This window comes from Bombus huntii, chromosome 3 (assembly GCF_024542735.1).
Source record: "Bombus huntii isolate Logan2020A chromosome 3, iyBomHunt1.1, whole genome shotgun sequence".
NCBI classification, from domain to species: Eukaryota; Metazoa; Arthropoda; class Insecta; order Hymenoptera; family Apidae; genus Bombus; species Bombus huntii.
This window is the reverse complement of record NC_066240.1, coordinates 17,628,196-17,643,611: the sequence shown is the minus strand read 5'-3', so window position 1 is coordinate 17,643,611 and position 15,416 is coordinate 17,628,196. Positions and strand designations below refer to the sequence as shown.

At 39.4% G+C, this 15,416-nt stretch overlaps 1 protein-coding gene across 2 annotated transcripts in view; it reads right to left on the bottom strand.

Moving 5' to 3' along the window:
- Positions 1–15,416, bottom strand: part of LOC126863897 (uncharacterized) — a 537,956-nt gene that overhangs the window by 46,483 nt on the left and 476,057 nt on the right. For both annotated transcript variants that reach the window (XM_050614604.1, XM_050614603.1), the window contains exon 2: positions 6,248–6,610. In XM_050614604.1, coding sequence (XP_050470561.1) covers positions 6,248–6,610 — 363 coding nt within the window. The remainder of the gene's footprint in view (positions 1–6,247; positions 6,611–15,416) is intronic.

The following is a 15,416-nucleotide window of genomic DNA, read 5'->3' as shown; positions in this document are numbered from 1 at the left end:
CTTTTGAAATGAATTTTTGGAAACGAATGGAGGGAAGGAATTTGCAGCAAAAGTGTATTAACGATTTATTCAAATAAAAAAGAAAAAAAATGTTAGAATTTAAAGAGATATTTGTACAGATTTTTATTTTTAGGATCAACTTACACAATAAAGATGATGCAACAAATCTTATACTGTTTTTAGACTTCATGTTACGCAATATAGTTGAAATGTAATTTAATTAAAACCGAGTGGTTGTATCAAAAGAGTAGAAAGCGAAGCTAAGAAACTGTTAAAACAAACAAGTTAATTACGTGTTTCACGAATAGAATCGTTGGAGCATAAAATTTCGTATTAAAATGCTTTGATAAGTTAAAGCTACTTCACTGGGAATTTGATGAGCAAGAAGTATAACGTTGTAAACGATGCTAAAACGATTTTGAAGATATTAACAATATTAATTTTCATTAATTAGAATTGGATGCACCTGGAGCGAAGTTGATTTCGTTCTGGTATTTTGTAATTACATATCCTTTGCAAATTTCATAATTAATTTATGCCCATTAGATAATGTTTTTGGTAAAATTAATTGTTATTGTTCATAGGAAAGTTGTTATTGTGTGCATATTACGTTTTACCAATTTAATTACCTCACGAGGGAATATATAACTGTTTTTCAAGGGTAATTTGCTTATTTAATTAAAGTCTCATTTACATTTGCCTGGTATCGAAACCGAACGATTTCCACCTGTAAAGATATCATCGTAGGTGTCGCGTTAATCACACTGTCGCGTAGTTTTGTTAATTTTCCGAATATCTGAAAATTCAACGTATAATTTTTATCGACATGGATGGATAACGTATTACAAATTCATCTGGTATAATTATAAATTCAAACAACCTTTTTATTAATACCCTTCCCCTATTTATATTGTTATCAAATGTATCATTTTGCGTAACACCTTACTCCAATCATCGTATTTCAATTTCACAGTCACATATAAATAAATTTACTAAATTTCGAAAGAAAAACGAAATAGCATACACACATATTTATCAGGATGTGTTTATAATCCGATAAAACAATGATAACGATCGATCGAATAATTATCATGGAGCATCACGTAATCCACTTATCGCAAAAGTGAAACAGCAAAGTATTAAAAACACGTTGTTATTGGAAAAATTTATTCGACGAATAGTATACTCGTAGTAAAAACATTTCGATATTATTTCACGTATTATAAAGCTATACTAAGACTTATGTTAACACTAGAACTATCACATCAGTCAAATTGATTGGTTTTGCAATTTTATTTTAAAATTCCTACTTCGTGTTGTTATATCTTCTTCCGCAATGGTGCAATGACTTTCGCAATCATAGCTAAAAGAATAATATTTTTAAGAATTTTATTTTGTTTTTTATGTATTCAAACTGAAAATAATTTCGTATTAAAGCTACTTATACAAATACCAGTCAAAATGATTGGCACTTGTCGAAGTGTAAAAGGGTTCTGCAATCTGTTTATCGAACCCCAATTAATCAATTTCCTCGTTCCGTACAACTTGTCACACGTTTTGAAAATTTTTACTGCGTATCATTCGATATGACGATATCAATTATCAGGAAAATTGCGAATCGATCGCTAGACGCTAACACTAGAAATGCCACAGCAGTCAAAACGACTGGTTCTACGATTTTATAAATGTGTCAATCCTCGTTTAGGGACGATGGTCCCAGATGGATTAATAATACCAAAAATATACTACATAACATGGAATTCCTTCTGTAAGAAAGTAGTAAATCGAAAAATGTAAAAATATTCTATCATTACGTATTTTTTAAAGACCAGTCATTTGGACTGGTTGTGGTAGAAACAGCTTCGTGTTAACTATCGGTAGTTCTAGCGTTAACCATTAACACGTCGACTGTCGCGTTACCCATATTCGGGTAACAGCTGATCGGACCGTGTCACCCTACTCGTGGGATGCTTATTTGCCTACTTGCGGAGGATCGTCGTAAGTATTTGAAAAGATATTCCATAGAAAGTAATAAAACTATCGAATTGTTATAAAAGTAATACGAAAATGGTTTATTAAGAAAATTACTTAGAATGTAAAACTTTAAAGCGTTCTGTACAAAAAGCTGAGGTTGGTCGGGACAATTTGGACGATAAGTGGTTGTTTTCTTTAAATTCGACGTCTTTTATCTGCATAACATAGTTTGCGTGCGCGTCTAACGCTTCTTCCGGAATCATTTTTCCAAACGGCGACATTATGCGAAGACAAGAATTTTTTGTATTCTCAGACAAGCCTAATAATTTTGCAGCCAATAATTCTCTAAATCTTCTAATATTTACATCCTTCCTTGTTGCAATTTCGTAAACCGTGAAAGCGTTTACAACAGAAATTCCCAGAAGAAGTCGAATGCCAAGTTTTCGTTACCATTTGATTCCTTTTCTAACTGTGGTGGCATAAGAAACCATTTGGTCGGAATAATCTACACCACACTCGTGACCTGAAGGAGATTTCATTGGAAACAGACGCGGCAGTCAACGTGTTAAGGATTATAATAATTCTTTGTGTGAATTGTGAAATTTCTCCTCGACGCGAGTATCGTCACTCCCGTTCCATTTTTATCCTTTTTAATCGTCCAGGTTAATTACATCGTGCGTGACGCGTGTACTCTCTGATTATGATTGAAACCGTTTCGGTGCTAATTACGCGCGTAACAAATTATTGTCGCGCAGGTAAAAATTCACGGGCTCTGTGGAGAACGAACGTCGGTCTCTGGTTTCGTTTCGATCGAGCCTGGCGGCGCCTTTTGTTCCGTGTGGCGTTGCAATTTCAAGAATTATTTCACGCGACATCACTCTAGCTCGCGGGACGTCACGTCAAACTACGCGGGGCGTGTAAAAATGCTACATGACTTGACAAATATTGCGTACTTATCATGCGTCACAAAGCAACACGCGATATCTTAACACGTTCGTTTACAGTCGGTGAGAAAAATAATTGGACAGGTGGTGGAAGTGGGTATCGATGAACTATAACCGAACTAGTATCGTGCAGTAGTATCGTCACATACTTCAATTTTATTTCTTACGTGTCTTTGTAGTTTTATTTAGTAAATAACTGAAATACAGAACGAGACTGGAGAAAGACTAACAGAACTAAAGACAATAATAGAGAAGAAAAGGGCAATACAAGACGGGGAGGAACGGCAATAAGGAAGCACAGGAAGGAGGCAAAAGCCCAAAAGTTGCCATGGTTTTAGAGACAGAATAATTAAGGGAGTGCGATATAATAGAATGGATAAGAGGAGAGGTAGATATACAAGAAGCGAAATAGGTAAACGAGATGTAAAGCCGAAAGCTCGTCCAAAGCCGAAAGGCACGGACTAAGCAATAATAAATAAAAAATAAAATAGTAAATAATTGAAATTAATATTTATATGTTTGCTTAAACACCTATTTCCATTATCTGTCCACGTATTTTTGTCTCCTACTGTATATATATTGTATGTATCTTTTCACGGCGAGTGTACAATCAGAGTTTCGAAGTCAATGTCGCGAGAGCAATAGCGTCGCGTCTCGCGTTTCTGTTGTCCCATTTTTACATTTCTTTCGTTTCGCTCCTCTTTATATTCTTGTTTTATTTAATGCGCGCGAAAACAGAATTCCAATAGCGTCAATAGGATTAAAAAAAAAAAAAAAAGGGGGAAAACGGGAGAAAAAAGAAAGAGAAAAAATCTTGCCACATCGATAGCCGACGCTAAGCCGTTACTGAAAAATTGCGCGCTCCGAAAATTGGATTATACTTTCAGGGTGATTTCGGTCGCCCCCGGCGAGGCTTTGGGTGTATTTTTAATCACTGTATTAAATCATAGTAGTATCTAGAACGTAGTAGCTTCAAGAATGTTATTAAGCGAGTAACGGAATTAATAGACTAAAGTTTCATGAACTTTAACCCCTTAACCTACGATTTGCGTTCGAGAATCTTGATAGTTAGTTTTGATAGTTTTGATAGTAAATTGTTGACTGTTGATAGTTTAATAAACCTTTTTATTGAACATCAAGAGTATTTCTTGTGGGCACCTTCACCAACCACCTCAAATACACGAACGAAATTAATTGTCGAATGTTTCCAAATATCTTCTGAAAAGGGATATTTGTTATGCGATAGCGAAATATTATAGAATACTATCTTTTATATGTTATTAGTTACTAAATTATTATTCGAAAAGTTTCTAATCAATTTTTTTAACGGATCATATTCCCTCGAATTACCTCATGTCCGTTATGAGACATTATATTTCCTCATCTCCGGAAACTTTTTAACAGACTGTCGTCTTATCGTGTCTTACGTCACACCATTTTTCGAACGATACTTTTTGATAGCTGATATTGACTGGACGATATTCTCGGCGAAACGGATATCGGAATCTGTGTCATCGATTCTTTTCTGTCGCCATTGCGTCCTAAATTATGCCGAAAATTATCCTCTTCTTGGAACGACAACAGGCAAAAGGGAAATTACATCGTTCTTTGCTGATAATATTCTTCTCGCCGAAGAAACCTGACCGATCAGCTCGATTCCTCTTTGAAGCATTTTAAACGGTTCCTCGAGGAACAATCGATCCTTCCGGGAGAATGATGGTGGAGGATGAGGAGCGAAACTACCGCCTGACTCGACACTATCCCGATTTCATATTCGATACAAAAAAGAAAAAAAAAGAAAGAAATATCGATAAATCCGTGGATTATATTAATAATCTCAGCTGAAATCTGACGTTTCGATCTGCGTTGTTGACGTCGATATTATCATCTAGAATTGAATATTTGACGGTGTGGTTGAGTGTGCCGATTACACGCGAAGAGAATTTAAATCTAGTTTAATCTTTACGAAATCAAGCCAATATTGCGATCTTCTGCAATTCTTCTGCAAATCTTCTATAAATATACAGCGCGTGTCACAGGAAATATTTCGCAATCTTGTTCGCGCTATAACTAGATACCAACGTGCTAAGATACTAAGATAATACCAATGTGGAATACCAAAAATTTTCTTTTTTTTTTTATTTGATAGAATTTTTACGATCAATTCTCATTGACAATTAAAAGTAAATTATTTTGGCGTGGTACTGTAACTTGCACTATAAGAGTGTATAGTATGTTTGATTCTAGTTGAATCTAATGCTTAAATCTAAAGAGCATTGTCTTTTTAGTCTGCGGATCTGATCCGTCGAGTCAAGTAATTGGGTAACTAGTGGGTTTTGGTGGTTGTTAATTCTTATGTTATATCTATTACTGATTTTTTTTATTTGTTAGACTTTTTACAATCGATTCTTATTGAGAATTAAAAGCAAATTATTTTGGCGTGGTACTGTAACTTGGATTATAAGAGTGTGTAGTATGTTTGATTATAGTTGAATCTAATGCTTAAATCTAAAGGCCATTGTGTTTTTAGTCTGCGGATCTGATCCGTCGAGTCAAGTAATTGGGTAACTAGTGGGTTTTGGTGGTTGTTAATTCTTATGTTATATCTATTACTGATTTTTTTTTTATTTGATAGACTTTTTACAATCGATTCTCATTGACAATTAAAAGTAAATTATTTTGGCGTGGTACTGTAACTTGCACTATAAGAGTGTATAGTATGTTTGATTATAGTTGAATCTAATGCTTAAATCTAAAGGGCATTGTCTTTTTAGTCTGCGCATCTGATCCGTCGTGTCAAGTAACTGATGGGTTTTGGTTGTTGTTAACTGTTATATTATATCTGTTACTGAATTTGGATATTTCTTCTTTAACTGTGGGTATCTTAAGGTCGCGATGTATTGTTTCGTTGGTAACATACCAAGGTGCATCTATCGAAGGTGCATCTGATCCGTCGTGTCAAGTAATCGGGTAACTAATGGGTTTAACTCTTACATTATATCTGTTATTGAATAAATACCAACAATTAGAGCGATTATCGTAACGTTGGCGCGAAGCAACGTCTGTTGGCAGTGAGAAATCGAGGTCGTGATATTCATCGTTGACGCGACACGCGTTTGCAATCGAATAGAGGAATAAAGAAGTAAGCTACGGTGAATGGTAGGTTAAAAAAGAGAAGATAAAAAGAGAGAGAGAGAGAGAGAGGAAAAAGAAGAAAATCGCGGAACCATACCGGTAGAAGGATAATTGGCCTGGCATTCTATCCAGCATAAATCGACATAAAGGATCGTAAATCAATGGCGGTTGGCCGTAAATAGCGGGATACTTACAATACACAACCATGGAGCCGCTTGCAGACTGCTCGTCCGCGTAAGTGAATATGACGCACGTGTACTCGCCGGTAAGATCGATACCGGGCTTATTCAATTTCATGGCTCGGTACTTGGTGTACGGATCGTCGCTGGCTTTGTACTGCAGGTCGATGTACTTCCGCGCGGTATCTCCAGCCAAAGGTTCCCTGCCGTATATCCATTGGTAAGCCACTTCGTTGGTGTTGAAGAACCATTTCACGACTAATCCCTTGCTCGGCGTGTTCTCGAGATCGTAGTCACAGTCTAGGATCACGTAATCGGTGTCGTCGGCCTTCACCGTCGCCGGTACGTTCACGCTTTTTATCACGAGTTGCCAGCATTCTGAAAAATCGTAAAAAGATCATCGTTAAGAAAAAAAATTCTGCCAAGAGAGATCGTCGGGAGGACGAAGAAAGGCTTGGGGATTCTTTCCCTATGCTATTTCCTCGTTTTCTCGAGGACCGATTCGCTGTACTATGGACGGAGAAACGTGGCGAGAGCTGGTGCTCTCTCCGCCAGTGATCGACAAGGGCAGGCTTCAGGTTTGATTTTTCGCGGTTGGAAGATTTTCAGATTTCAAAGTTGCCAAGTTATATTTTTATAGTTTATAGGGAATTTAAAGGTGTACAGATTTATGGAATGCGTAAAAATATAGAAAATATATGTGCCAAGTATAGTACACTCGTTATAACGTTTCAACTTCTCAGACGTCGAACCGATCTGTTTTCGCTTCTTCTTAATCTTTTCGTTTCACTCGTGCCAAGAAATTGATACAAACGATGGTAAATTCTAAGGTACATTTAGAAAATTATGTTTATGACATCATCGCTCTTGTGTAGTTTCCAATTTGTAGAATTGTTAACGTAGGTTCTACCGCTTTAGTTTTCTTCGTAAAAACATGAATTTGCATAAACATCCAGACAGTAAAGATAAAATACTTTTCTTAATTTTCGTATCACCGAGGATACGTGGGTTTCGTAGAACTCGTAGATCAAACAAACATCTTCGTCTTTACAAGCTCGTCTGAAAAAATATGTTTCTCGCAGGCTGAAAAGGAATTCGGCGTTGAAAAAGCTAAATACGTAATTGATTTATCGATGTCTCGAACCCAGAAACACGATATTCGAAGGTGATACGATTGTTTGGGATTTTCGAGGATGGAATTCTAGATTCGTCGCATCTTCTGTCCCAAACGTGTCGTTGATGTTTCAGCAATTATTGCGCAAATGAATGTATGCATTGCGTTGGCTAGGACACGTTGCATAACAAATGACGCGAAACGGAAATTACTGTTTAACTGTTACGGAGAACGTTATTGCGATATTGTTGCAACGAGATGATTGCGTAATTATTCATCGTGGAGCAGCGTTGCCTTGAGTACACTGCGACGAATTTCGTACGGTCTGATGCAATCCACTTTTCTATGCGAGCCGGCACCAAGTTTGAAAATGTTTTGAAATTCATGAGCGCTGCACGCTGGAAAATCAAATCAGTTTCGACGCATATGTTTTATTCGTTCATTGTTTTCTTCGTTTTCGAAAAATCGTGCCGCGTCATGGACTCGGATAGTTGCGTGCTTCGTATAATCAATAATTCACGTGACAATTCGCAAATACGTTATCGTGTATTCAACGCACTCGCAATGTAATTTAAATAGAGTGACAAAAGAAAAGTATTTGGCAACTTGCAGAATGCCATTTTGACGAATACGTTATATAGGAAGCATTTTAAAATTTTATTAGCGTCATAACCGGGCGGAAATATTATTTTTCACGATTATTATTATTCAGATTTTTATAATTATATATTCTGTTATTAACAGTTAATGATTTTATTATCGAGAGTTGGGAAAACTGAAATTTTTAATATTCGAAGAAGAAACTTTGCAAGCCCTCCAACGTGCCAGAAACTATTTTAATTGGCCATTAAACCGCTTCCATAATGCTGATATTTTTTTTAAGTAACGCACCAACTACATTTTCCGTCGATTAAAGCACCTGCGACGATATTAAAAATTTTACAGCTGCAAAAGTTTAAAATTACAACGGCTTATGTACGTTTCAATTATTATATCAATCTTATCGAAGATATAAAAAAGACACGTTGCTCATATCGTATTGTGCAACCGCAACAATTACAAGTACAGTAAGAAGAAAAACAGAAGAATGGACGGCGATAATTATGAAATATCATTTTGCGGTAGGAACAGTTCGCCTATCTAGCAGAAAAAAATGGCTTCTTTCATCACCGGTTCCCTGACTTTTTTCCCTCTCCAGCCCGGTACCTTTCTTGCCACGCGTAAACGCTGTCCCGCGTGTCTCACTTTTTCACCAGCTGGAAAGTTCCCGGCAGCGGAGAAGCACGCCGCTTTGTCCACGACGAGAGTTCTTGCGGAAATTTATGGGCGCTGGTGTCAGGATCGCGCGAAAATTTTCACTTTTCTCTGGGCCACGGCCGCCAACTTACCTACCGACAAGATATCCGTACGCTGTGCCGACAGAAGTTAGCCGACCGCGAAACTACGTGGAAACGTTCAGCGCCCATCGTTGCAATTGTGCGTGATCGTGCCTTTCGGCTTTTCCCCATTCACCGCCTTGAATTCCTATTCTAAGCTTGTCAGGGTAGCACAATGCTGGAGAAATGTAACTGGTGGGGAATTTTTCGGACGCAGCGAGGGCATTCGAGATGAACTGAAAAGGCAAAGACGATGGGATGGGTGGTAACAATGGGAGACTGAATAAAATACTAACGCACTGAGTACTAGAGCTAGTATTTAACGTCAAGCTTCAGCTAAGAGATAGGAACTTGGTTCGGTAAATATGTATTTAATTAAACTTTATATCGCCAACTCGTTTACCTGTTATCGTTATTAAGCGTTTAAATAGACCTATTGTCGGTAAACAATTTCATCCGCTGCATAATCGGTTCCACGAACATCGTAAGAGGCAACGCAATTGTTTCCTGCTTGCTGATCGTAATGGACCCTTGTTTCGTAGCGAATGAATGATATTTGGAAGCACGCAAATGAAAGACGCAGGAGAGAATCTTCCTGCCGTTTATCATAAATATTTGTTGTAGTCGAAGTAGCTGCGCAAGTTTTGTCGATATTCTTGAGTTCGTCGCAGTGGATTGCTAATTGTCCTCGTTAATTGTCCGCATGGGTGAAATCAGTTCCGCGCGTTACAAAGGGTTGGTGGAAGGAACTGCCGGCCACAGGTTTTCCTCCAAACCGTTCGTAATTTCTGTTTGATGCCACGTTTACAAATAAATCCTCAAGTACCGCGGAAGGAACGCCGGTAACTTTGTCAACTTTGATTAAGGGCCTGGCTGGCCGGGCGGTTTCAAAGGACCGGAGCTACATTTTCCAGTGAAAGGTACAAGGGGCGTTGCAAACAAGACAACACGGTGGAAATCTACGTATCCGTAGCGGAGAGTTTCCCAACGACGCCGACATGCATCAAGGTAACTTGTCGGGGAAGGTCATCAGAAGTTGAAGAGTGTCCGGCCGTGTGCATTACAAATTAGTGTCTTTGAACTAGTTCCGACCACTGTCATAGACCACTCATCCTCACGTCCCATATATCCAAGCTGTTTGTCTCCAACCCGAAATTTCATTCATAGCTTCCGGGCAATCGCCTGTTCTATCTTTCGTTGGTTTAATCAGACTAACGACTTTCGATGGACGCGATCCCGTTGAAATTGTTGGGAATTTTATCGTTAAAAACAGGGGGTTAATGGAGATCGATGTCTCGTTGTTATGAATAATATGCAATAGGATGTACTAATTGAAATTATACAAATACAAGGCTATAAAGATGATGGAAATTAATAATATACGGTACAAAAGAAAAATCTCGATATTACATCGTTAGCTTCAAAAATCTTGGAAACGTGAAAAGTGAGAATTTGGTTCGAGTGCTGAAATTATACGAACATTATATGCCACTTCGTTGTAGATCGCGGTTTTTTGATAGAAGCGCTCAAATTTCTTTTAGAGAAACTGAAAAAGGAAATGTACAGATAGGCAAAACAGTTAAAAACGAGAGTTAAGAGTCGACAGAGTTCGTAGTTCGGAATTGAGGTTATGTCGAGGCAATATCTCGTTGAACAGAATAAGAATAATAAAATCTATATTTTATTATCGTACTATTATCGTACATATAATTATTATCGTACTATTTTGTATTCTACAAGTTAAAAAAGTCGATCTACGATCAAACGTTTCATCGATATCTCTATCGAAACAGACCTAACCTCAATAACTGATATAAATCGCTATGGCGTATATTCTACAACGAAGAACAGCAGCGGGGAATTACCGAATTTCGAAAATATTTAAGGAGAAAGAAATTCCTAGATGGAAAACTATTTTAGATGGAAAATGTTGAAAGCTCGAGCTCGTGACGCATTTGAATCGACAAAAGCGCGAGAACGAAGCATGAAAAGGGTGTTGTAACTACAGGCGTTGCTCGTTGAGGAAGAATTCAATTTGTGCGCGTTTACCGCGCGAGACAAGAGCGCGGTCCCTCTTGGTTGCCGCATTTCATCGATGTCGATGTTATAGCGCGATGATAATAACAATGATAATAGAGCAGCGTTGGATGTTTGTTCGGCCGATAATACAGAAACAATTTCAAGGATAACAAAGGAACGGGATTACAACGTTGGACGGTTGATGAGAAGAGTATACAGCCTCGTGTTTCGAGGCTGTTGGAGCGTCCACGATGCATAAATCGTTAAGTCGCTTAAATGGAAAGCCGAGAAAAAATTCACCCGCATCCCGTCGCATTGTAAACCGGTCCTGGCAGATTCATCGTTTCATCGAGTTCAGTTTGACTAACGATAACCCCCTTTTTCCCCAGTCCACTTCGTTTCTTTCACGCGTGCTTTATTTTTCGACTTTAAAGTTTGTAAGGTGCCGTTGTCTGTGAACGCAACTCATTTATTCTCGTAACCGGGAAAGACGATGAGCGTTAAAGGATGGGAAGAAACGGGTTTGTAATTTATTTATTTGGATCCATTAGAGCACGAATAATAGGAAATACTATTCAGAAGTGTAATATCGTGGACGAAAGGTCTAAGAGATATCGGGCGAACTATAAACAATGTCGCGAGAAAGCCGAAGTGCCGACAGACCCATCACTGTGTCGCCGGTCCTTCGATCGAGTAGCTTCATGGAAAAGGCCTGCGTGGCCCTGGTCACGAGCGGTTGCGGAACACGTGCGTGGTGGGGTTGAGACAAAAGACAAAGGGATGCTAAGGGAGAAAGACGAATTAACAGTTAGTGTCAGTGGAGAAACCGGAGAGTGCGAACTGCGTTGTCGAGAGAACGTGGTCCGCGTGAGAGAGAAAGAGAACGTTGGATCCGTGGTGACGAGAGTTGCAAATTAACTATTTAGTTGTCTAAATTATAGTACGCTATTGCGATTAGTTCGCGTTAAAGAACCATCGTTTCCTGTTTAATCAACGTCTGTTTAATCTACTCATTGTAAATAAACTAAACGTAGTAGTAAGATAATACAGAAGCAAGGAATGAAAAAAAATGGCTTGATGGATAATATGAAGGTTCGTTTTCTACGTAATACGTGCCATGAGAGGAAACAGTTACATTGAGAAATAAGTCAATCGTAACACGACTCGTAAGCGTCTGCACAAGTACACGCTAACTGAGAATTCAACTGGTATCGCGTAAGAAAATGTCAGATGTAAAATATAAACACAATCCGATTTCGCGATTGTGCTCCCATTAATGTCAGATTACAACAGCGCAAACTGCAACAACAGACTAAGAACAGAGTACACGAAGCATTAGCAGAGAACTGGCATGATCCATCAAACGGAGCCCATTTCCAAAGAACTTCCTCGCCTACGTTATTTCGATTCCATTTTAACCGCGTTTGGCGGTAACGTTTTCCAACATCATCATTCGTATCAAGGTGTTCCACGAACGAGGCACGGCCCGGCTAGTAACGTCTGGTGGCATTAAGCCGGGGAACGAGCGATTTTCTCGGCAGCTAGCGCACCGAGTGCAAATAAGAAGGGAGAGTTAACGACCCTGAATTACGTGTAACATTTCATTTTTGCGGAATGATAAATCGTCGCATACATATTGCGTCGCAATGACATTACATACTGACACGTGAACGTGATAAAGAAACAAGGGAGTCGCTTAAACACGCAGCCGTGGCGAGCACGTAATCGCTAATGCAGCCTTGGCTGACCAAGAGATGAGGTATAAGTCACTTTTCACAGGCTACATTCTGACAAACGAGTTCTCTTCTGCTCTATTTACCAGTTACCATTAGTGACAAGCTCAAGTACGCTCGTAAGTAGGTTAACATTGGCTGACTCGATTCTATACAACTCTTTATAAGCATTTCGAAAAAAGGAAGCAGTACTTTAGGAAACGAAGAAAATACGCTCAAGTAGAGTGGAACATCGATCGAATAAGTTTGAAATTTGATGAGCATCTTAGCAGAAATTCTCCGTTCTCTTAAAATCATTTTTACTTGTTTATTTTTCACATACCATCGTCGTAATTGTTCACTACGTATCGTGAAGCAACGATTATTTGTGTAGTATCAAAAAAAGGGGGTATACGCTTGGTCTATCATATATCTAAGTTCGAGTTTTCTCGGGATAGTATAAGTTGTAAATTTAAGGCGTAAACTAAGAATCGTAAGAGTGCTGGGGAAGAGAGAAAAGAGAGAGAGAGAGAGAGAGTGTGTTTTTTTTATTTATTAAAATTTACAATCAATTCTCGCATTGAGAATTTTCTATTATTCAGAATATTCAGAATATTTGACAAATGTGATACAACGAACGAACCGCATTATTATACGTTACGACCAGTGTTCGAATCCTGTGACGTGAACCTTGGCTATCGGATTTGAGTCGGATTTATAAGGACATATCGAACTTGATCCTATCACTGGTTACCACCCTTCTCGTGATCGCATGAAAAGCAGCCGTTTCGCTCGTACAAGGACAACTTGGAAATCCGTGACGATCTTCTCGCCGATCTCGAAAGTAGACGCATTCGAAACTTGAACGCAAACCTGCCCGTGTAATTTCTGATCTCCACCACCGAGAGGGGACATTAACAGCGCTGGTTTACGGTCTCGGCGCCTACCTTCTCCTTGGCAAATTATTCCCACAATCGGACCAACTATCGGCTACGCAATCACCACCACGAAATTGCTTAACGATCGTTTAATGTAATGTTTGCCGCGTTCGAGGAACGTGTCGCTACTTTATGGACCATTCTCCTTTCGCTTGACGACGAAATCGTCTTGCCGTTCTATAGCAGTTTCGGATCGTTAGGTGTCGTTATCATACGCTGGCTGCCTCGTTAACGAAACATTCGATTCACTTAACTCGTCTCGCTTTGGTCGCTCGTATTAATTCTTGTAGGTTTAGCAGTTATAATCGTGTCAAAGGCTGTTTATTCAAATATCCAGTCTCCTCGTACATTTAATTGACTCAGCTATTTGTAAAATACAGATTTTTTAATGCAGCGAGATCATGTCTTTAACACGTAGTATCAGAATATCTTGTTTCAGCTTCGAGCTTTCAGCTTTCGCGAACGATCTAGGCATTAACATTATTGAGATATGTATAATTTTGTGTGCTACACTAGATTAGCCACGAAGTAGTGACACACTTCTAACTTTATTTAATCAGCCGAGGAAGCGATAATAAAAGCGAGGTTAAAAGTATCAAGCGCATACTGCGAAAGGGAAGATGATCGCCGACAATACAGCTTCCATACGTTTCTACAAAATTGCCAGCTTTCATGTGGAATTGCTGTGCGCTCTGACAGCTCTTCCGGCCGGGACGTCATTAGAGTTCCGAACGCTGGATTCTCGTAGCTCGACCTAGCAACAAATCTGTCGAAAGTCTTTAGCGTCGGTTGCTAAACATCCGAGCGTTTCGTTTAAAAACGTGATGCAAGCTCGAGATTATTGTCTCGGTACAACCAGGCTGCCTGGCCAAGGGAAATATTGGCGAGCATGACATTCAACCATTTTTCGTATCGCGATAAGCCAGCTCGAAGAGACCTTAGTCGGTAGATGGTGGAAAAGGATCGTTCATAAGGTGTGGGTGTTGATTAAGTCGGTAGCATGCAAATCGTTCATTCCCGTGTCTACCTTCCTTCGTCTACCCTTTTATCAGCCAGATAAACTGCCCCCAAGCTGCTCCGTCCCCGCTCTCCCCGTGAAGCGTGCCGGCCCTCGACATAATTATACGCAATTTATCATAATTGAGGACGGTATCGCGATCGCGATCTAGTGGAAACTGTCTACGCAATTGGAGAATACGCCGCTGAAAGATGCACCGGTGAGTTAACATCGTTGGACCGTGACGTGCTTGAAGTAAATTGTGCAATCATCGTCGGTGCATTCTGATCGGTTGCTCTCGCGTATCTTTTTTGTTCCTATTCTGTTTCCTTTTATTTCAATTTTTAGATCAATGCTGTATAGTTTGATCTGTAGGAATCTCCGGGACTACCGGCGGTAAGGCTGTGCCCGGTAGTCCCTGCCTTAGACGTAGAGGGAGTCTCGCTAGGTGCGGTATTTGTATCGTGACAGCGTATATTCGACCGCTAGCGAGACAGACAGACTCGTTGTCGTCGTAGTAGCCCTCTGGCGTTGGCGGTTGGTACCCGCGGATCGCCCGCGAGGTGTTACGACCGCGTTGATGCCTCGACCTGTCGGCGCCCTGTTGGTACCGATCCGCCACAGGTCAATCGATAAAATTTCAGTAAGACAATATTAACACGTTGACTGTCGTGTCACCCATATTCGGACGACAGCAAAGTTTCCGATCGAGCCGTGTCACCCTAGTCGTGGGATGCTTATTTGCCTACTTGCGAAGGATCGTCGTAAGTATTTGAAAAGATATTCCAGAGGAAGTAATAAAACTATCGAATTGTTATAAAAGTAATACGAAAATGGTTTATTAAGAAAATTATTTAGAATGTAAAACTTTAAAGCGTTCTGTACAAAAAGCTGAGGTTGGTCGGGACAATTTGGACGATAAGTGGTTGTTTTCTTTAAATTCTCTCGTGTCTTTGATCGGTCCGTTCGACGTCTTTTATCAATATAACATAGTTTGCATGCGCGTTTAGCGCTTCTTGCGGAATCAT